Raw genomic sequence first — 23,965 nt, 5'->3', positions numbered from 1 at the left:
TCTGTATAACAAGGTCAGGTACAGGGGCTGTCTGTTGTTACATCTTTAGTGTTTTATGATACAAACATGACAAATGTATAATCTTTTGCCTTAAATTCAAAGTTCATATATTCACCTCTAGAAGAGTTTTATTGGTTTTAAGTTGATAGGTGGCTGTTATATTGACATGAAGAGCACATCTCATCATGAATAAGAACACAATAAGCATGAAAAGTATGAGTTTAATCAATGTGGCATTATTTGCCAAGATACTGTAACAACTGTCCAACATCATAAAATCAAACAATATATATAAATTACTTGCCCTTAAATGTACAAATAAGTGATGATACCCCCGTCGCAAGTGGGTAATGTTAATAGTGTAAAAATATGTAAGTGTTTGGTAAACAGGTTGTTGTTGAGTAATGAATCTAAAAACGTATCATGCCGTAAAGTTGACATATATAAACTCTGAAATAAAATTTTAGAAATCCTTGTATTGTAGTTCCTGAGAAATGCAACGAGAATTTTCAACTTGGCCATCATGTGTAAAATGATACAAGTGTTCGGTAAACATTGTTGTCGAGTAATGAATCTGAAAACGCATCACACGGTAAAGCTGATTATATATAAACCCTGAAACCAAATTTCAGAAATCCTGGCCTTTTAGTTCCTGAGAAAAATGCGACGAACATTTTCAACTTGGTTATCATGTGTAAAATAATACAAGTGTTCGGTAAACCGGCAGTTGTTGAGTGATGAATCTGAAAACGCATCACACGGTATAGCTGACTTATATTAATCCTGACACCAAAGGAGTAAGTTCGGTAAGTGCCATATTTGGCCCCAATTATAAAGTTCATGGTTACAAGACAATAATTGTTTTAAGTTGCCTTAAAGACATGTGAAAAAGTTAAACAGAGCTGTTTTTGTCAAAGTTTAATTCTAACACAACGATTTTTACATTCCAAAACGGTCAAGATAAGGGATTTTGGTGAAATTTGACAAAATCAGCGGGATTTCAACCAAATAAAGGACCAGGAAACATAGAGCGCAGGCGTCGACAAGCTTAATATTCAAATAAGACATGTTAAATGTCTTCACAAACATTATTTTAAAAGATCTTTGTTGTCGACGTATGCGCTCTATGTTTCCTGTCAAATAATCTTTGGAAATCTACCCATTTTCATTGATTTTTTCGTGAAAAATCAATATGAGTACAACTTGTAACGTCATAATAAAACACAGAAACGTAAAATTTTAAACAAAATGGCTTATATCCTGTCTAGTCAATGTATAAGCTATAATTTATCGTGATTTTGGTCAATAAATCCGAATTTGAAATTTACGCTAAAAAAGTGGGCCATTTTAGGACCTTATCGACCATACTCCTTTCAGAAACCTGGCATTTTAGTTCCTGAGAAAAAATGCGATGTAAACATTCATGGGATGGATGGACTGACAGACAGAGATAAAACAGTATACACCCCCTTTTTCAAAGTGGGGGTATAAAAACATTTTATAATATAAGGTGAAGAGGTGACATCTTTTCAGTTTCTTTAAACAATGTTTGATACTTGAACATTTTATCTAATTTTAAGAAATTTACCACATTCCCTGTGGATTTCCTTTGTCCGTTTGGATAAGACTACAATATCATGTTTAGCAAACATCTTAGCTTTATGTGTATCCTCTCTACATGCTTCACACAATGGCTGGTCACATGTGTTACAGAAGAACATCTGTTCAAATTCCTGAAAATAAAAATAACACTTTATAAATATTGTTAAACTTAAACATGTGAAATATAAAGAATAATCCATATTTATAAAATTCAAGTAGGTTGTTCTATATAGATGGGATTTTGAATAAATAAGCATATTCACCGCGCGAAACGTTGCATGCTTTTACGTGCATAATTTTGGTAAGAAACGTTTGATGCACAATTGGTTTTGGTAAATAATTGCAATTACATACATTTCTCTCGGAATATGGAATATAACAGTTACTGTCATTTGTTTCGGTAAATATGTGGTTTAATTGACTTTTGAAAAACTGATATTCACTTCGGCGGTTGGCATCGGTGAATATCAGTTTTTCAAAAGTCAATAAAACTACATATTTACCTACATCGAAAGACAGTACTTGTATAATATTAATGTGTAGAGGAATAAGGAGCTAACCAACAAAAAAATCGTAGTTTTTCAATAATTTCCTAATTTATCATGTTTATCAACATCAGAAAATTCTAATATATGGAAATAAGCAATATTTCAAAATTAAGATCCAGTTACCTCCCTTAGCTTACATAGACTTGAATGAAAATGTAAATTTTCTGCTGTGCAAAAAATATAAAATATTAACCAGCCAATGAAATTTATGCCTTTAAATATTTTTAGTAATTTGTTGTTAGAACCAATCCTAAAGATCTGTAACACGTCTTTAGAATAAAGAGCTATTCTTTAACAGGGCATTGTTATATCTTTGTAACCATAGTGTGGTGAAAGGATCTTTTCTCTATTCACAAAATAATCTGAATGATGACAAGTCAACAGTGCAAGACCCTCAATGTTAGTCAAGGATGTTAAAACAAGAATGTATCCAAAATACACAGATGCCCCACTTGCACTATCCTTTTCCATGTTCCATGGACCGTAAAAATTGGGTAATATTCTAATTTGGCATTAAAATTAGAAAGATTATATTATAGGGAACATATGTAATAAGTTTCAAGTTGATTGGACTTCAATTTCATCAAAAACTACCTTGACCAAAAACTTTAACCTGAAACTCCCATTTTCATTTTCTATGTATAGTGAACCGTGAAATTGGGGTCAAAAGTCTAATTTGACTTTAAAATTAGAAAGATCATATCATAAGCAACAAGTGTACTGAGTTTCAAGTTGATTGGACTTCAGCTTCATCAAAAACTACCTTGACCAAAAACTTTAACCTGAAACTCCCACTTTCATTTTCTATGTTCATTGGACCGTGAAATTTGGGTCAAAAGTCTAATTTGACTTTAAAATTAAAAAGATCATATCATAAGCAACAAGTGTACTAAGTTTCAAGTTGATTGGACTTCAGCTTCATCAAAAACTACCTTGACCAAAAACTTTAACCTGAAACTCCCCCTTTCATTTTCTATGTTTAGTGGACCGTGAAATTGGGGTCAAAAGTCTAATTTGACTTTAAAATAAAAAGATCATATCATAAGCAACAAATGTACTAAGTTTCAAGTTGATTGGACTTCAGCTTCACATAGATGCCAACCCCCTTTTGCACAATCAGTAACAAACTATCAAATTTTCCGTATTTTTGAAAAGTTTTCAGTAATCATTCATAAACGTGCATTTACCAATAAAAATTACTGACGAGTGGTTGCAAAGTGATGTACACTAAAATTTGTCATTTAACATGTTGTCTGTAGTATGTATTCCATTCATTAATTGTTCAGATGTTCTCGACTCAAACATTTTTGTTTTGTCAAGGAGAAGTAGAGAAAGGGGGAAAGCTACTTAATAAAATGCAAGTTTGCCTCTTCGGAAGTCAGTTAGTTACCCAACAATAGGTTGATAACTCCCGAGAAACCGGAAGCATTACATTGGCGTTTCCTAAATACTGGACTAGGACGGAAAAGTAATGATAAAAATCCGCGTTTTACAAAATTGAACGTCGATGATTGGGAATCCGTAACTATTCGACTTTGACCGTAATAGCGTAGTTTTTATCGCAAAATCGGAAAAACTACGGAAAAATCGTAATGGTTGGCATCTATGGCTTCATCAAAAACTACCTTGACCAAAAACTTTAACCTGAAACTCCCCCTTTCATTTTCTATGTTCAGTGGACCGTGAAATTGGGGTCAAAAGTCTAATTTGGCATTAAAATTAGAAAGATCATATCATAAGCAACAAGTGTACGAAGTTTCAAGTTGATTGGACTTCAGCTTCATCAAAAACTACCTCGACCAAAAACTTTAACCTGAACGGACGGTCGGACGCACGGACGAACGGAGGCACAGACCAGAAAACATAATGCCCCTCTACTATTGTAGGTGGGGCATACAAACCTTCATCAATGATAAAAAAAATGATCTTTTATACTGAAATGTTCATGACTTACAAATGTGTTTTGTCATTAAGATGTTTTGTGGAATTGATTGCAGTATATCATGGTACATGTATATATAGAAAAATCAGTTAATATGTTTGTTCAAATAAATAGTTACAAATGACACAACTTACAACATGTATAAAAAGGGTTCTGACATAAACAAGTCATTTTTGTTTGTGGGCAATGGATTATCTCCCTTTTGGTATGATCAAATTTTGACTTCAAACATATAATTGTGTTTAATGATAGCATCACAAGTGTCAAATTATAAATGTCCTATATTTACTGCTGCAAGTCAAAAAATTACGAGGTCTGGTACCGTATTAACCTTTAATTGAGTAAAATGACCAATATTTAAAAATAATGTTGAAAAAAGATAATCGGCAACAATTGTTATATATTTGTTATAAAATTTAAAAAAAAAGAATAAAACTTTAAAAACTTAAAATTATTCTGTGTTGCACTACTGACAATGACTGAATACAATAGAAAATATCAGAAAATAAAATGTCAACACAATTACAAATTCCAAGAATGTCAGATTTATCCACTATTACATCATTTACCTGTACATAATGTAGGTGAATGACCTTAACATACATTTTCCAGGTCAAATTATTACTTATGTTTTCATAGAAATCTATATTAATTATACAACATATGCATTTTATTTACACCATTTTGTACATTTACAGGTATACACCCTTTGCATGACTGGCAACACCTGCTCTATATTGAAATCCTAGTAAAAAATCAATCTTGAAAGTGTTAGAATTGTCAATTTAATTTTATTTTTGTTTGTTATGTCTCAGGTTATATTTAACACCTACCTTTCTACAAGCCAGCCAGGAAAAAAGTATATACTAAAATAAAATCACATCCATAACCTTAGCTTGCCATAGTCTGATTAAATTGTCAAACTTATAAAATATTCTTGTTCAATAATTTTAGCAACTTACTCTTACATCATAAGTATAACTTGTTTTTGTTGCTTGAAGTGGTTGTTAAAATTTATGGTGCTAAACATTACTTTGGTAAGCAACACTTCTTACTGTTACTAGGATATTCACAAACTGAGCTTTTGTTAAGGCAAAATAAAAATATATTAGTAGTACCAGTTACTCTACTGACCCTACTTTTTAGTCTAAATAATACAATGTAGCCTACCCTTAAGATTTTGAAAGATTTAGAAAATAAAATATCAAAACAATTAAAATTTCCTTTTAATGTCAGATTTTATCCACTATATCATTTACATGTTCATGATGATGTCGGTGAATAACCTTGACACACATTTTCAATGTAAAACTAATTATCCGATTTTCTGAGAGAATCTGTATTAACTTTACAACTCATGAATTTTTTGTACACCATGATGTACATTTACAGGTATACACCCTTTGCATGACTTGCAACACCTGCTCTATATTGAAATCCTAGTCAAAAATCAATCTTGAAAATGTTAGTATTGCCAATTTTATTTTATTTTTGAATTTATGTTACAGGTAAATGTCCAAAACATACCTACCAGCCAACAAGGAAGAAAAATACACTTAAATTAAATCACATCCATATCCTTAGCTTGCAATATTCTGGTTAAATTCATGAAATTGTTTAAACATTTAAATAATTATTGTTTAATTCTAACAAACTACTCTTTCATCAGTCTAATCTGTTTTTGTTACAAATAAGAGGTTTGAAAGTTAATGGCGCTAAACATAACCATGATAACTTTTGTAAACACTTCATAAGTTAATGAATATTCACAAACATAGTTTTTGTCATGTTTGTTACACAATTTTCAAGACAAATCTGTGTTGTTGTGACAATAACTAGTAATAGACCAGTAGAGACACCATCATTTATAACTTACATTATCACAGTTAGCACATTTTTCTTTCTCTTCACCCGTAGATTCTACCAGAAACTTCATCAGTCTGTCAGAAGGAGGCAGATCCTCACCATCCTTTATTTGTGTACTTAGTCTATAAATATGAAATAAAAATTCAGTGTTGTCTTTGTTTGCTATCTAATATTATATTTATCATTTTTACATAAATTAGGCTGTCAGTTTTCATGCTTGAATTGTTTTACATTTTTTTCATTACAGGGTTCTACATGTATGCAGTGTGGATTTTGCTCATTGTTGAAGCTGGTGATATTGAATTCAGTAAAAAATCTCAATGATGGTGAACGTGGTGAATACAATGTACTTTAAAATTATTTATTATTCATGGACATCACTATTTACATGACGTTTAATAAAAAGTATATTTAACTGTACAATGTACATGTATGACAAGTTAATAAAAATTACACAATATAAGATGATAAGTACCCTCAAAACTTTGTTGAAATTTTAATAAACATGATAAATGATTACACAAAGTACAAAATGTACATGGTGCAGATGCCCACTTTACCCTGCCTGCCTAATATGAAAATACCATGAACTGGTTTTGCACTTCCATAAAAATTAAGATTTTACAATGAATCCCTGTATTTAAGGTATTTTTCATGTTTATTTAGTGGGGAAAAAATACTGCCATGTATATCATTTCTTTTTTTAATGTTTACTGCAATGACTGCTCCCTGCAAAATAAATCGCAGTTGTGATAACCATGATAAGTCTTACATACCCACAGAGTGGACATGTCATTTTCCCTTCAACATCTCTCCCACTCAAACAACGAGAACAAAAGCTATGATAACATCCCAGAATGCATGGTTCTTCGTATTTCTCATTACACAGGTAACACATGAGTGGGTTCCATCGTGTAACATCTAAATCATCTAAACTGTCAGGTGGGTTAAATATCTCACCAGACATAGTTGTAGTCATCTAACATCAAACATTCTCAATATCTTCCATTGTACATGGCTTCCTGCATTAAATATTTTGAACTTTATAAATAAAGTAATAAATTTAAAAGTATTGATGCCTAATTTGATGGAGAAACAGTTGTACAATGTTGACACATATATTTCAATTTGTACATCTTGAATATGTTGAACATGTTGAATGTTAATTTTTCTTGAAAGACTAAATTTTGATATTTCCAAATTTAAACACTGGAGTATATTATTATATCTCCACAAGTTACTACTGTACTCTTTGGTAGAGCATTCTAGTACTCAGCCATAAACATGTAAGAGTAACTACAAGAAGTAAATTCAAGCTTACATGTACATTACTTGATGCTATTTTGAAAAAAAAATAACATGATTGACAGTTTTTTGTTTTCTGTACACACAACAAAAAAATTGAAAATCTGTTAACATGGTTAATTTTTCTCAATTTTCATGAATTTACACTTATTGAATGCTTGAATTTACTTATTTCAGTTGCTCTTACTTTGTTTGTGTATTAGTACTTTGATTCAAGTTCATTGAGTACTACAATGTCCTACCACAGAGAAAGTAACATGTTACTCTTGAGTCAAAAATTTGTAATTTTGAATGAAAATAGTCTTTTTCATATCCATAGCCCAAATTAAAAAATTAAATGAATTTGAGTTGTGCTAGCTTATAAAAAAATTGGATATTTTTTATGTCTGCTCACTTAATTATACATGCATGTAAATGTATATTTAACATGTTTAAATGCTTGTTTATCATGTTTATGTTACATGTGTTATTCATCTTGTGTTTTATATGTGTTGTTTGCGATTTTGTCTTTTTCTTTTTCACCAAATTGTGCTGAATTTCCTGGGTTTGATTCTGAATTGGGGTGCTGCAAATTTCAGTATACATTAGTATGGTGGTTTTCGCCCTCCAACACACATTGATCTCTGGTACACAGATCATGCAGATCAGAGCTTAAACATGTTAAACCAGAATTGGTGGTTTTTGCCTCGGATGGTCAAAGTTGTTCACAAATTTGACCAGGAGATCAATCTTTAGATATCTCTTCCACAGGTACAAATGTATTTGGGGCATGGACCCTGGTACCTCGAATGACCGAATAACACTTGTTATTATCCGAAATTTTAATATTAGCACATTTTGGTGACTTTTAAACATTGATTATTAATTATTAGTATATTATCGATGTATTTTGTAACTTAAAAATGATTTACAGAAAGCAGATAAGTTCATAAAAAACTTTAAAAATTTAGTATGTTGATCCAATATGATGACCACAGAAATCACAATGGCCGCCAAGTTCGATGTACACACTAAATTTAAACTGATCTTTATGAACTTATCTGCTTTCTGTAAATCATTTTTGAGTTATTAAACGTTAAATACATCGATATTATTATTCAATAATCAATTTTTAAAAGTCACCAAAATGTGTTAATATTAAAATTTCAAGTGTTATTTGGTCATTACAAGTGTTATTCGGTCATTTGTGTTACCTCAGTTTGGATAGAAAAAAGGTATTGTTATCGACCAGTTACATGTATGGATTGTTGAGACATGATATTTTGTATAAAATTGTAAATATATATATATTTTTTTTACAGTGGGGCCCCAAAAAAAGGGGGGTCCATGTCCCAAATTAATATGAAATAACTGTGATCTCTTGTTTGACTGTTCCTTTTTCAGCTGCTGAAAGCCAAAATAATTATGACGTCTTGAAAGGCTATTTCATTTTTTGCTTTTATGCCTTACAGCAACGCGTTACATCAATGCAGAAAGGTGTCAAAGAAAAAAAAAAAAAAATTATAGCCTTGAAAGACATCATAATTATTTCCCACTTATGAGTTTGAATGTCCCTAACATCATGTTTATAAATAGCGGCTCTATAATTGTATCATTTGAAATGATGTGAAACCCATTTAGTTTTTAGGGAAAACTGACAGAGAAATTAATTCTGTCAGATATAAAAAAAATTACAAAAAATGCTCATGTTGAAAGAATGTTGTTTATCTTGCATTCTTGTTTACATTTTCCGACATTACAATTATGGATACACTCAATACAAGAACTGTAGGACAAGTTTAGCATCTGTATTGTTAAAACAATAAATTGTTAATGTAGGAAACATAAAACAAACCGTTTGGATAATTTTGTTTAGGTCTTTCACATACCGGAAGTTCTCATGTTACATAATTATTTAAAAACAATCTCTGTACGGATACGTTCGTGTTTCGTATTCATCAATTCTAGTAATGTAATTTTGAGGTTTGAAAAAGTTTTTCTAAAACCAAGGATTTGTATAGCAAGGATTTGCATAGTTACAAATCCTTGCTAAAACCAAGTCAAAATATCAAGTTTGGAAAAAAGCAAAACAGCATAATATATGGCACGAAAAAAACAACACACTGCAGGCTCTGCATTTTTTCCCACTAAGGATTATATATATAGTGCCGTGGAAAAGAACTGTCTTGGGTATGTTATTATATCTGTTCCCACTGGAACACATTTTCTATACCATTTATTTCGTAATGAACATCTACTGCAATATTAATTCCGGTGGAAATAATATTCCAGAATATTGATTCCATTTGGAACATAGTATAATATGAATCCCATCTACTTCGTCATTTCTTGTCAATATGTAACAGTAAATTTGGTCCGGTAGTAAAATTTGTCCTCCACACTTTTTTCCTAGTTAATCAAGTCCATGTCCATGATTTTACTAGGAATATAAGTCCTAGGACAAATGTTAAATAGTAAATTATGTCTGGCACTTGTTTTTCTAGGAATAATTGTCCCAAGACTTGTTTTTCTTATAGTTTTATTATATCATAAAATATATTTAAAATAGATGACAAAAATGTTAGATAAGATTGGAAAATTTCCTTATTTTTTTTCAATTAAAATGAAGGACATTTCCCTTATAACCTAATTAAAACATGAATATTGAGTTCCCATTGCTTATACAATTTCCTTTTTATAATAAAAGACATGGACATGCATGAATTCCTAGGAAAATTTGTCTGGGGACATACATTTTATTCAAAAAATTGATACACAACTCTTTGACAAAATTAAAACATATTACATATTACATTCATATTCACCTTTAAAATTAAGGACATGGACATTTTAACTTAGGACTATTAATAACATGGACATGATTTCCTGGGAAAATTAGTCTGGAGACAAATTTTATTTAACAGATTGATTCACAACTTTTTCGTTTTGTCTTTAGCAAAATTTAAACATATTACATTCATATTCACCTTTAAAATTAAGGACATGGACATTTTAACTTAGGACTATTAATGACATGGACATGATTTCCTAGGAAAATTAGTCTGGGGACATGAATTTTATCAAAAATATAACTATGCAACTCTTAAACATTACTAAAACAAAACATTTAAATTTCCATGGTTTAAATGTAATTGAATTTATTATATGATTTTAAAGGACATGATTACCTAGGAAAATTAGTCTGGGGACATATATTACTAACATCGGACTAAATATACTAGTAAATTCTGTTACCATGGACTTTTTATACTAGTAATGTTTGTCCGCCCAGACATATTTTACCAGGACAAATTTATCACTTACAAATATTCTACACTCATCCAAATGAATTTCAATTTTAGCCATTTTAGCCATTTTAGCCAAAGGATGAGAAGGAGAGCGGCTAGAAGCTGAGGCTGACGGGACAGTAATCCAGGACAAGACTGCAGGCGACCAAACAGAGGTCCAGAAAAAAAACTTGTAGATACCATTGATACAATGCAGTTAGAACACACAGAGTTTATAATGCTACAATGTAGCGATGGCGTACCTTAATCTTAAAATGAATGGCACTGAAACAGTCGTGAACAAGTCCGTTTGTCAAGCAGAAACTGAATTGGTTGGAAAGGATGCAATTAACACATATGAAGTTGATAGTCGCCCAGATTCTTATGATGAAGTTGATTAAATTAACTTCTTTTTTTTTACTTCTACGTCCTCTTAACGATTGGGTGACGTCAGTTGAGAAAACAATCTCGCAAGACAAAAATCTTTAAATCTAGAGGGCAAATCACATGCAATCTGCGCAAACTTTGTTTATATTTTGCCGTCGGTTTTTGTGGTTATTGAAAAAGAAAATAAATGGATGATTCATACTTCAACAATAGGATTAACAGGCCATATATATAAAAGATCCAGACATGAAAAATGTGAAATAATTCAGACGACTAAACAAACGGCCTAATTTGAGATATTTTTTTAACGAAAAACAAATATAACAGACAAGAACCAATAACTGCAAGATCCTGCATTAGGACAACTAGACACACACAGAATGGACTGTAGTAAACAGGTCTATGAATATTGTAATAAGAAAATGTAGTATGATTGTCAATCAGACAAGTCTCCACCAAGGACCAGATAACATAGAAGTTTAACAACTATAGGTCGCCGTACGGACTTCAACAATGAGCACAACAAATAACGCTATATATTATGCAAAACAATTCAAAGAGAAAACTTGCAGCCTGCATGGTTGATGTACAAAACAATGAACAAATCAAATATGATATGTACAACAACCAACGTTAACACATGGCAAGAGTTAAATCTCTTTGTTCTTACTGTGTTATAATCTGGATAATGCACAGCAAAGGTGTGCATTAACTACCTCAGATATACTGCACAGTTCAAATCTATTTTTATCTTAAGGGGCGGTTCCTGGATTTTAAAAGGGGCGTTATTCTATCAAATTAAAAAAAAATATCACCGAGTGTAGCGAGACTAAAGACAAAATTGACGATTTTAAACTAAAACACGATACTTTGTCCAATCCAAGGGTTAAAGACCTGTTCGCCCCCACCCCCGAATCCGTTATCTGCCTTAAAATTACGACAAAGTTGAACTTCGTACAAACATCGTAGTTTCAAAATAGGAAAACGAAAGATTTCTCATTCCTTTTTTTTTTTTTTATCTAAGCTGGGACATAAACTATTTTATTATATTTTGTGTACAACGTAAATCTAAATCAGTGTTTTAAAGTTAGAAAGATAGTTAAAACAATTTTTGGTAATTTCTGCCAAAAAAGAAATGTATCTTAGAATATCCGAGTAAAAGAAATCTGATTTGGATTAGTTTCAGACTCAATGGAATTATAACGACTTTTTGGATAGCTATTCCTATAAAAGGACTATTTTTGGATCGAATTTAATGAGGATCATATTTAAGTTAGTTTCAAAACGGGGATTAGCTGGTTAGCTTGAGATCAATCAGACTTTATTTAGATGGACGTAATACAGTAGATAAAAAGGAAATTGGTTTGAGGGGGGAGGGGGTTAAAATGTTTTAAAAGAGAAATGTATTTTCTGTTTATTTAACATTTAAAATTTAGGTAATATAACATCTTCCTCGGTTCTATTTTTCTCTAAACATATCATTGAGGGAAAGAAATTCAAAAGCAATTAATCTAATTTAAACTCAATAACCCTTGCAGTTATTTTTCTTTTCATACACCAATTTGAAAGTGCACAATTTGTCAAAGTCTTAATCGTCACCAATTAAATAAAAATTGGGAATAAATTTAACGGAAACGATAAAAAATAAATACACCATTAAATCGCAATTTTAGAATGAGTCTAAATATCAAAATAAATATTAATTTTAAACTTACCGAAGTCGTATTTCCCCTACAAAAAACTTTCCTAGGATCAGTGGATTGCGGAATAACGTCCACATTTTTAAAACGTTCACGTAAATTGATTGCGTCATGTGTTAAAACAGTTATTGGCCAATCAAATCGGTATATGTAATTTAATCTGCACAGCACGAGATGACCCAATAACCCGAACTCCTACGTCGTTCGGGTTATTGGGTCATCTCGTGCTGTGCAGATTAAATGGCATATACCGACTTGCTTGGTCAATAACTATAACATAACCACTGAGTAACAGGCTCCTGTAACCCTGTATTAACAGTGTAACAAATTAAAGCTGGTTGATTTTTTTTCAGTTAACCATATTATTAATGCGAGTGTGGATTGGATATACGGAATTACATGGAGAATACTGAAAAAAAAACCAAATTAATGCGAAAATAGGACAAAAAAAAGAAAAAAAAAGGAAGAGAATAATGGGGTGCTAATTTATAAACCAAAAGATTAGGGTAAACATATACTGGACGAACAAATTAAAAGCAGGGGGGGGGGGGGGGGGATCCAGGAATTTGGAAAAGGGGGGACGCGAAATTTTTAATGTTCGCCGAACGGAGCCTTTTTTTAGACTAAAAACCATAAAATAAGTGTGAAATGCACTTTTTAAACGGTTCCTGGCGTTGGACATGTATATTCTATAGTTGCTTTAAAGTGTAAGTGTTGGACATTTTTTATGCTGTATTCTCCCTATTGATTTTCTGTCATAAAATGATAGTATGGATCAAAAGCTATGTACTGATTTATTTGATGTGGGACTTGTCAGTAAAAAATAGACATGGAAAATTCTCGTTTGTTGTATGTTAAGTTAGCATAACCTCACAGATTTCTTGTTGTAAACAAGAAACACGTCGGGCTATTCTATGAAATTTACAATACGACCAACACGAGTTAAAAAAAGTAAACTTCAACAAGCAATTGTTATCCAAATGTTTGGTGATATGTTTCACCCAACAAAAGTAAGGTAGATGAGGGGTTCCAAATCAACCAAAGGCTACGAATGAGTCTGAAATGAAAACGAATTTATGAATGACGGTCGACAAATGGAGTGGCCACACTCAGCAGACAGGTTGCAGTCTGGTTTTGAAAAAAGTATTCAATATATCAGTTCAGCGAAACAGACATTCCGGTCAGACATTCAAACCTCGGCCTCAAACAAATACGCCCGTTTTGTATTCATCGTGTTCATGTAATATTAAATAATTCTGTTGGAAATTTTCGTTTCTAATAGCAAAAAAATTATTGTTTTCAATCCAGATACGGCCAGAATTTTTATTTAATGCGAAAATCAGAGTCAGATTTTTTTCTCTCAAATACCTTAGACTGCCTCCTCAGATTAAATGATTCGTACCTTAGAATTTAAATCTATCTAGAGCTTATACTGACTGGGGATCATTATTCAGCTAACACGCTATTTTAAAATAGGCTGGAGCGTTTGGGGTTAAAACATGTTTTCGTAGGTAAATAATATTGCTGTGGATTTTTTTTCATGAGATTGTAATAGAGTATTACTTTCTGTTTGGTTGAATTGTGAAATAGATGTCACTACGTTCTTGCTCAATCCTGTGTCGCTTTGAAGGTATCATTGTTGTCATCCTCAGCCTAAGCAATGTGTTACTGTAATTTGAATTTCAAAATAACTAAGTGGCGTTTTATTTTCCGCACTGATCAACTCCACCATGTAGCGAATCATAAGTAAAGAATTGTCGCATGCAAATTAAATACACGGGAAATGGCAAAGTTCACAAAGTCTAGTCTGATTAATCATTTTACAAAAAAAAAGTCCAAGCAAAGGGGGGCCTACGCCCTCTACGCCCCCCTCTGGATCCGCCACTGAAAAGTCATTAAAAAATGCTGAAATGAAAGAACCATAATTCATACTCTAATGACAGTTAATCTGTTACAAACAATGTATCATGGTTACATTTATCGGCAAATGGTATGGCGTTGATGTAAATAATTTGTTAAATCATCCACACACCCCACCCCACACCCCAAGTCATGCAGATATACTGATTAAATATTTATATAATTTGGTAGTTTTCCTGTTGCAAATTAATCATGCACATTTTAGATAGGAACGTACATGTAGGTCATTTGAAGCAGGGCGGGGATATTAGTCTACCGCGCTGTGGAAAGTGTGTCTACTAGGTAAGTTAGGACCTTTCCCCTTCAGACGGGAAATATCTTTAATTATGATAAGTTTCATAAAGATTCAAATCCGGGAGTCCTTAAATTCTATATATCAGGTGTACGTCCGTTAAAGATAGTTGTGACGGTTACGTCTACGTCGTATATTTAAGATTTCGAAGTTGGTATACTAATATATGTTCTAAAAATACCTTTCAAAAACAATATTTCACGTACTTTGTCAAATTAACATGAATGTCCGTTTTATTTATTTTTTAACTATAATGTATCCGTAGGCTACCCTTGTCTCCAATTGGTGAAAGTTATTTGATCAACAAGGCTGTGGTCAAATGAATAAAGTGAGTAGTTTTTGAATTCCGAGGGTGTGTCTTGTTTTGTGGGTTTTCATTGGTTTGGCGTTTGTTACCCTCAAGTTTGGTAAGAAGGCTACTTCCCGTCGGACAATTTTAAAGAAGCAAAATATATGATGTTACATTTGAAACTGTTCTAAAGACCACATGTACAAGGTAGATATTTACTCTTCATATTTCCCGAGATCATTATAATAGTTGTATGAATAAGAATTTTGTTAGTTTAAAATCCAAAAAATGATATGATTGTTACGTCAGAAAATAATACAAACATGGAGTATCGAAAAAAAAATATGTTGATATTTGTTACACTTATTTTTGACAACATTCATGTACCTCCACTTTAAAGTTCTCATTTACCGAGTTTGTAATACCATGAGGAACATGACGAGTGCCAAATTTGGAGCAAGATCTGACTACCCTTCCGAAGCACCCGAGATAACCCTCAGTTTTTAAGGGGTTCGTGTTGCATAGGCTTTCGTTTTCTATTTTTTGTCTTGTGTTCTGTTGTTTGTCTGTTTATCTTTATATATTTTAGCCATGACGTTGTCAGTTTATTTTCGATCTATGAGTCTGGTATCTTTCATCCCCACGATCCCTCTTTTTTGGATATGATACAGAAAATTATCTGACGTTGAATTTTTGATGAAGTTATGACTTAGATATAAAATGAAATAAATAAATGGGCCCTCGTGGCTAGAAATAATATTTTGGTATGTAATTTCAAATGTTTAAAATTACAATGTTTTCCGAAAAGTCAGAGATCAAGGCCAAAGTCACCAGTAGAGACCATCTTCGAGATTTAAACGTCCCTGTGCATTCACTTATTCTATTGATTAGAATTTACAATTTGAATATTTTAAGTTAGAAATTCCGCCACAAATGTAAAGTTAAGGATGTACTTCGGTCAGGTCAAGGGCATTTTGTAAGATGTTCGGACTACGTTTTTTTCCCTACGATACAGTGTAAATATTTTAACTCATAACATCCATTTTTGTCGAGTCTGCGACTTTTGTCGTAGAAGCGAGACATAGCGATCCTAGTACATTCCGTCGTCGTCTTCGGCGTCGGCGTCCACAAATATTCACTCTATGCTAAACGTTTTTGAAATCTCAATAACTTTCTTAAATTATCCTGGATTTCTACCAAACTTGGACAGAAGCTTGTTTATGATAATACGATAGCATCCAGAAGTTTTTTAAAAGATATGTTTCCTGTTTTTCCTTATAATTCCTATAAATGAACTTAGTTTTTCTGTTAATTAATATTACACTTATAACCGGGCGCTTTAAAGTAGGATCGGTGGTTTAAGTTTAAAAAAAAATTAATAACTTTCTCCAACTATCCTGGATTTGTACAAAACTTGGACAGAAACTTGTTATCTAGAAAGAAATTTTGTAGAAATACATTTCCTGTTTTTCCCTTCATGACATATCCATGTACTCATTTTTTTCCATTTAACATTTCATAAAGTCTGCAGTTAAAGATTTTAAAACATTTTTAGATTAATAAACCATCCTGGAATTTTACCGCACTTGGACAGAAGTTTCTTTCTATCAAAAGATAGTACAATGTATCTAGAGAAACTTTTTTAATATTTTTTCCCCATTTGTGTTGAGCCTGCGACTTTTCTTTAATTTCACTAACTGTAAGTATATCATGCGCATTCTTCTATCACTCTTTAAAACATAGACAACAGCAATAGGCGAGACACAAGGTTCCGCGGAACCCTTACAAATTTTCTTTTCATATAAGACTTCAATAACTCATCGAAGGTCATTTACTAAAATATAAGCAGATTCTAACAGTTTACTTTTACAAATTGTGACTTGGATGGAGAGCTGGATCATTGGCACTCATACCACATCTTCTTATATCTATCTAGATTTCTTTTCTTTTAATTTAAGACCCAAATAATAATTATGCAAATATAAGGTAAAAGTCCGAGTCAGCCTTTTTCCGTCCTTTAAAAAAATTCGAAAAGGAGCTCCACAACATATCAATATTTTTAGGTTATTTTGTTACCTAACTAATGCTCTTCTGACTAATAGTATCATTTTTGAATTCTATTTCCTTTTAAGTTCACACAAGAACACCTTTAAGCAACGACAGAAAAAAAAAATAGAACCGCCCGTGTCTTTACGTCAATATTCTTTTTTCAGCTATCAACCATACGGACAGGGACAAAGACAAGGAAAACAGCATTTTAGAATCTAAAACAGATGGACATTATTTAAATGCAAGGTAAGGAAATTTTCATTCTTATTCTAAAAGGTTACAGTTTTATAAATGTAGGCAAACTGCCAAAGATGAATAGGAAAAACATATGGCTACCTTTGCAATAGCGGGACGTCCGTTTGGCTGTCACTATCCAATATGTCCTCATTTTCAAGTTCCCAACCTTGGAAGTCCATATTTTCTAACTTTCATTCCAGACAGCCTCTTTACCAGGACTAACCTATTGTATTTATTGTAAATGTGTTCTGGTCGTGCACATGCATGAAATATTTGTCACTGTACGTGACCCAACCATCAAGCAATCATTGATCAACAAATAGGCAACACAAGGAGAAATGCAAATCCCCGAATGTATATGCAAAATTATAAAACGAAGGGATTCGAAGTAACATTAAAACATCATTGTTGGGTTAATGCGCACGTACTTGAATGGACCCCTTTTATATGAGTATCTGGATTGGAGTCGTTCATTTATGTATGCTTAAGTTTTATCTCGTTTTTCATTTTCCTGTTATTTTCAATACATGCTAACGATATTTGATTGATTGATAGCTTGTCAGGTCCACATGTCTGTCAGAGTTGATCTGATCTCGACCTCATCTCATGGATCAGTAATCAAAACCATGTTTCTGATACTTTAAGCAACAAGTCAACCGTAATAGGTGTATGGAAAGATTGTATTGTAAGGTGTATAGGTCTGTCTAGCCGGTTTTATTTGACAATTGGACCTTATTTTAGGTATTTATCAGTATCCCATGGATTTAAAAAATAACGTGGAATTTTACATTATTCCATGAGATAGTTATAGTCCTATAGGATTTAATTTATACAATGATAAAAACTCTCATGGGACAAACAAAACCACATAGGACAAATAAAATAGCACGTGACAAATAAAATCCCACGTGATTTGAATTATAAATAACAGTTATGTTTATGTTTCAATGAAATTCGTATGGTAGTAAACTGTCATAAGTTTGTAAACTAGTTGATGCAGTATAAGAAACCATGTCACTAAACTGTAATAAAAAGGTTTGAATTATTTGAAATAAAGTTAATGAAATGTATGCCTTTAGTTGAAATAAAATGATGACATTTCATATGAATGTGTAATATATCTCAGATACTATCATCAATAAGTCAACCATATTTGGTGTATGAAAAGATTGTAACGTGATGTGTACATGTCTGTCTGGACATTTTCATTTGACCTTGACCCCTATTTCATTTTTCATTGGACAATGTGTTGTTTTTGCGGTTTAACACTGAATGGACACTCCAATTTGCCAAACACTTATTTGCACATCCGCCGCTGCCCTTTTTTTCAAGATACGAGTTTATATGAATAACCAAAATAAGCACAATAAATTGAAATTAATTAAATACCTAGTTTTTAAAGCTCTAGACTAGAAAGTTGATATGGAATTTGAATTTGAAAAAAAAACCAAACAATATGGGATTTTTCATGATCGCATGGATTAAAAAATCGTGAGATTTTGCATTATCACATAGAATCCCAAGGCAATAGGATATGTGTAGTCCCATGGGATTTTATTTATCCCATGGGACAAAACAAAATCCATTTGACAAAAAAAACCCACATTGGACATATAACTCTCATGGGACATTATAAAATCACATGGGATTTGAATTAAAATTATACAGTTATGTTTATGTTTAAATGAAATCTGTATGGTAGTAAACTGTTATAAACTTGTAAAATAGTTGATTCAGTATTAGAAATGTAAGGCATCAATCTATGGTAACAAGTTTAAATTGAAGGATTTTATTTGAAGTTAATAAAATGTATTCCTTTAATTGAAATAAACTGATGACATGTCATATGCATGTGTTATTTTATCTCAAATACTATCAGTAAGTCAACAATAGTTGGTGTATGGAAATATTGTATCATAAGGTGTACATATATGTCTGGCCGGTTTCATTTGACCATGACCAACATTTTAGGTTTCATTGGATAATGTGTTGATTTGTGGTTTAACATTGCACACTTTCATTTGCTAAACATTCATTTCCAAATCCGCCGCCGCCATTTCTTAAAGACACCAAAGACACAAGGTTATATAGATAACCAAAATGTGCACAATAAAATGGTTTCATTAAATACGAACATTTAATTCTCTAGACTATAAAGCATAGCATTTTATCCATCCTAATAGCAAACGACTAGGTACATTATTATGGCAATACATTAGGTTTATTCGTATAGCATTGCATTAGTATAGTAATAGGTTCATTCTTAAAGGCATACCACTGTATACATTATAACAGTAAACCATTGAGCCCATTTTTGAAATACCATAAAGTATCAGATGAATGAAAAGCTGTACAATTACTCAATAACATGTAGATAAGACTGGAACCATATTCTGATAAGCAGAGCTGTGTCCTTACTTATTCAGATGCATATGAGACAAGCTTGGGATCTCTAGCAGATGTATGAGAAAGCTTCACCATAAGCCATACAAACACATATGATGTATCCCTTATTAATCACATGTAAAAGAAGGTGTATCCTTACACAAATCTTTATTGCAAGGTACATACTCATAACAAAGCATTAGGTCTAATCTTATAGCAGCATATTAAGTACATTATAAGTGTAATACACTAGGTCAATTCTAATAGCATAACATAAGGTATAATTGTATTCTTACTCAAGGCTTAATAGCGAACCACTAGGTACATTTGTATAGCAATAAACTAGATCCACTCTTATAGCAAAGCATGAGGTACAATTTTACAGCAGAGTATAAGGTACACTATAAGAGCCACATACTAAGTCAATTTTAATAGCATAACATTAGGTATAATTGTATAGCAGAACACTAGGTACATATTTAGAGTGATACACTAGAGCCAATTTTAAAGCATAAAATTAAGTCCATTCTTATAGCACAACACTAAGAAAGTCCATTCGTATAGCCTAGCATTAGGTCCATTCACATAGCCAATGACTAGGTCCATTAGTATAGCAATACACTAGGTCCATTCTTGAAACATAGCATTAGGCTTATTCTTATAGCAGTACACTAAGTCGTCCATTCTTATCGCATATGATTAAGTTCATTATCATAAACGATTACTAGGTCTATTATTATAGCAATACACTAGGTTCATTCTTGAAGCATAGCATTAGGCTGATTCTTATAGCAGTACACTAAGTCGTCCATTCTTATCGCATTACAATATGTTCATTCTTTAAAGATGACCACTATGAACATTCCTACAATTATACTTTGGCATTTCGAAATACTTCTAAGTACTAGTTCTCAATCAGGTAAATGAGAAGCTGTACAATTACTCAATAAAATGTAGATTAGACTGGAACCATATTCTGATATGTTTGCAAAGCTGTGCCCTTACTCAAACAGATGCATATGAGACAAGCTTGGGATCTCTAGCAGATGTATGAGAAAGCTTCACCCTAAGCCATACAGACACATATGATGTATTCCTTCTTAATCACATGTATGAGAAGGTGTATTCTTACTCAAGGCTTAACAGCGAACCACTGGGTACATTTGTTTAGCAATAAACTAGATCCACTCTCATAGCAAAGCATTAAGTCCAATTATATAGCAGAACATTAGGTACATTATAAGAGCCTCACACTGGGTCAGTTTTAATAACTTAACATTAGGTATAATTGTATAGCAGAACACTAGGTACATATTTAGAGTGATACACTAAAGCCAATTCGAAAGAATGAGATTAAGTTCATTCTTATAGCACAACAGTAAGAAATTCCATTCTTATAGCCTAACATTAGGTCCATTCCCATAGCCAATGACATGTCCATTATTATAGCAATACACTAGGTTCATTCTTGAATCATAGCATTAGGCTTATTCTTATAGCAGTACACTAAGTCGTTCATTCTTATCGCATAGGATTAAGTCCATTATCATAACCGATTATTAGGTCTTTTGTTATAGCAATACACTAGGTTCATTCTTGAAGCATAGCATTAGGCTGATTCTTATAGCAGTACACTAGGTTCATTCTTGAAGCATAACACTAGGCTGATTCTTATAGCAGTACACTAAGTCATCCATTCTTATCGCATTGCAATATATTCATTCTTTAAAGTAGACCACTCTGAACATTCCTACAATTATACGTTAGATCCATTTTCGAAATACTACTAAGTACTAGTACTCTATCAGATAAATGAGAAGCTGTACTATTACTCAATAAAATGTAGATTAGACTGGAACCATATTCTGATATGTTTGCAAAGCTGTGCGCTTACTCAAACAGATGCATATGAGACAAGCTTGGGATCTCTAGCAGATGTATGAGAAAGCTTCACCCTAAGCCATACAGACACATATGATGTATCCCTTCTTAATCACATGAATGAGAAGGTGTATTCTTACTCAAGACTTAACAGCGAACCACTGGGTACATTTGTATAGCAATAAACTAGATCCACTCTCATAGCAAAGCATTAAGTCCAATTTTATAGCAGAACATTAGGTACATTATAAGAGCCTCACACTGGGTCAATTTTATTAGCTTACCATTAGGTATAATTGTATAGCAGAACACTAGCTACATATTTAGAGTGAAACAATAGAGCCAATTTTAAAGCATAAAATTTAGTCCATTCTTAAAACACAACACTGAGAAAGTTCATTTTTATAGCATATAATTAGGTCCATTCTCATAGCCAATGACTAGGTCCATTATTATAGCAATACACTAGGTCCATTCTTGAATCATAGCATTAGGCTTATTCTTATAGCAGTACACTAAGTCGTTCATTCTTATTGCATAGGATGAAGTCCATTCTCATAGCCAATGACTATGTCTATTATTATAGCAATACACTAGGTTCATTCTTGAAGCATAGCATTAGGCTGATTCTTATAGCAGTACACTAAGTCATCAATTCTTATCGCATTGCAATAGGTTTATTCTGTAAAACAGACCAATATGAACATTTTTACAATTATACGTTGGATCCATTTGCGAAATACTACCATGTACTAGTACTCTAGCAGATAAATGTGAAGCTGTACAATTACTCAATAAAATGTAGATTAGACTTGAACCATATTCTGATATGTTTGCAAAGCTGTGCCCTTACTCAAACAGATGCATATGAGACAAGCTTGGGATCTCTAGCAGATGTATGAGAAAGCTTCAGCCTAAGCCATACAGACACATATGATGTATCCCTTCTTAATCACATGTATCAGAAGGTGTATTCTTACTCAAAGCTTAATAGCGAACCAATGGGTACATTTTATAGCAATAAACTAGGTTCATTCTTATAGCAAAGCATTAAGTCTAATTGTATAGCAGAACACTAGGTACATTATAAGAGCTTTACACTGGGTCAATTTTAATAGCATAACATTAGGAATAATTGTATAGCAGAACACTAGGTACATATTTAGAGTGAAACATTAAAACCAATTTTAAAGCATAAAGTTAAGTCCATTCTTATAGCACAACACTAAGAAAGTCCATTCTTATAGCATAGCATTAGGTCCATTCCCATAGCCAATGACTAGGTCCATTAGTATAGCAATACACTAGGTTCATTCTTAAAGCAAAGCATTATGCTGATTCTTATAGCAGAACACTAAGTCGTCCATTCTTATTGCATATCAATAGGTCCATTGTTTAAACCAGACCACTATGAACATTACTACAATTATACATGAGATCAATTATCGAAATACTTCTTTTTTAGTACTAGGACTCAATCAGGTGAATGAGAAGCTGTACAATTACTCAATAAATTGTAGATTAGACTGGAACCATATTCTGATATGTTTGCAAAGCTGTGCCCTTACTCAAACAAATGCATATGAGACAAGCTTGGGATCTCTAGCAGATGTATGAGAAAGCTTCACCCTAAGCCATACAGACACATATGATGTATCTCTTCTTAATCACATGTATCAGAATGTGTATTCTTACTCAAAGCTTAATAGCGAACCAATGGGTACATTTTTATAGCAATAAACTAGGTTCATTCTTATAGCAAAGCATTAAGTCTAATTGTATAGCAGAACACTAGGTACATTATAAGAGCTTTACACTAGGTCAATTTAATAGCATAACATTAGGAATAATTGTATAGCAGAACACTAGGTACATTTTTAGAGTGAAACATTAAAGCCAATTTTAAAGCATAAAGTTAAGTCCATTCTTATAGCACAACACTAAGAAAGTCCATTCTGATAGCATAGTATCAGGTCCATTCCCATAGCCAATGACTAGGTCCATTAGTATAGCAATACACTAGGTTCATTCTTAAAGCAAAGCATTATGCTGATTCTTATAGCAGAACACTAAGTCGTCCATTCTTATTGCATATCAATAGGTCCATTGTTTAAACCAGACCACTATGAACATTACTACAATTATACATGAGATCAATTATCGAAATACTTCTTTTTAAGTACTAGGACTCAATCAAGTGAATGAGAAGCTGTACAATTACTCAATAAAATGTAGATTAGACTGGAACCATATTCTGATATGTTTGCAAAGCTGTGCCCTTACTCAAACAAATGCA

The 23,965-nt window shown here is 32.3% G+C and overlaps 1 protein-coding gene across 1 annotated transcript in view; it reads right to left on the bottom strand.

The window, feature by feature from the left end:
- The window catches only part of LOC139502215 (RING finger protein 207-like), a 37,244-nt gene extending 28,058 nt beyond the window's left edge, over window positions 1-9,186 (bottom strand). Inside the window, exons 1-4 of the mRNA XM_071291645.1 lie at window positions 9,098-9,186; window positions 6,735-6,980; window positions 5,969-6,080; window positions 1,589-1,733 (exon numbers count right to left, since the gene is read on the bottom strand). Of these exons, the coding sequence (XP_071147746.1) occupies window positions 1,589-1,733; window positions 5,969-6,080; window positions 6,735-6,937 (460 nt within the window). The 5' untranslated portion in view covers window positions 6,938-6,980; window positions 9,098-9,186. The remainder of the gene's footprint in view (window positions 1-1,588; window positions 1,734-5,968; window positions 6,081-6,734; window positions 6,981-9,097) is intronic.
- Window positions 9,187-23,965: the final 14,779 nt, after the last annotated feature.

Source organism: Mytilus edulis, chromosome 13 (assembly GCF_963676685.1).
Source record: "Mytilus edulis chromosome 13, xbMytEdul2.2, whole genome shotgun sequence".
Lineage (NCBI taxonomy): Eukaryota > Metazoa > Mollusca > Bivalvia > Mytilida > Mytilidae > Mytilus > Mytilus edulis.
Note: the sequence above shows the minus strand (reverse complement) of the source record. Positions and strands in the feature narration are given on the sequence as shown.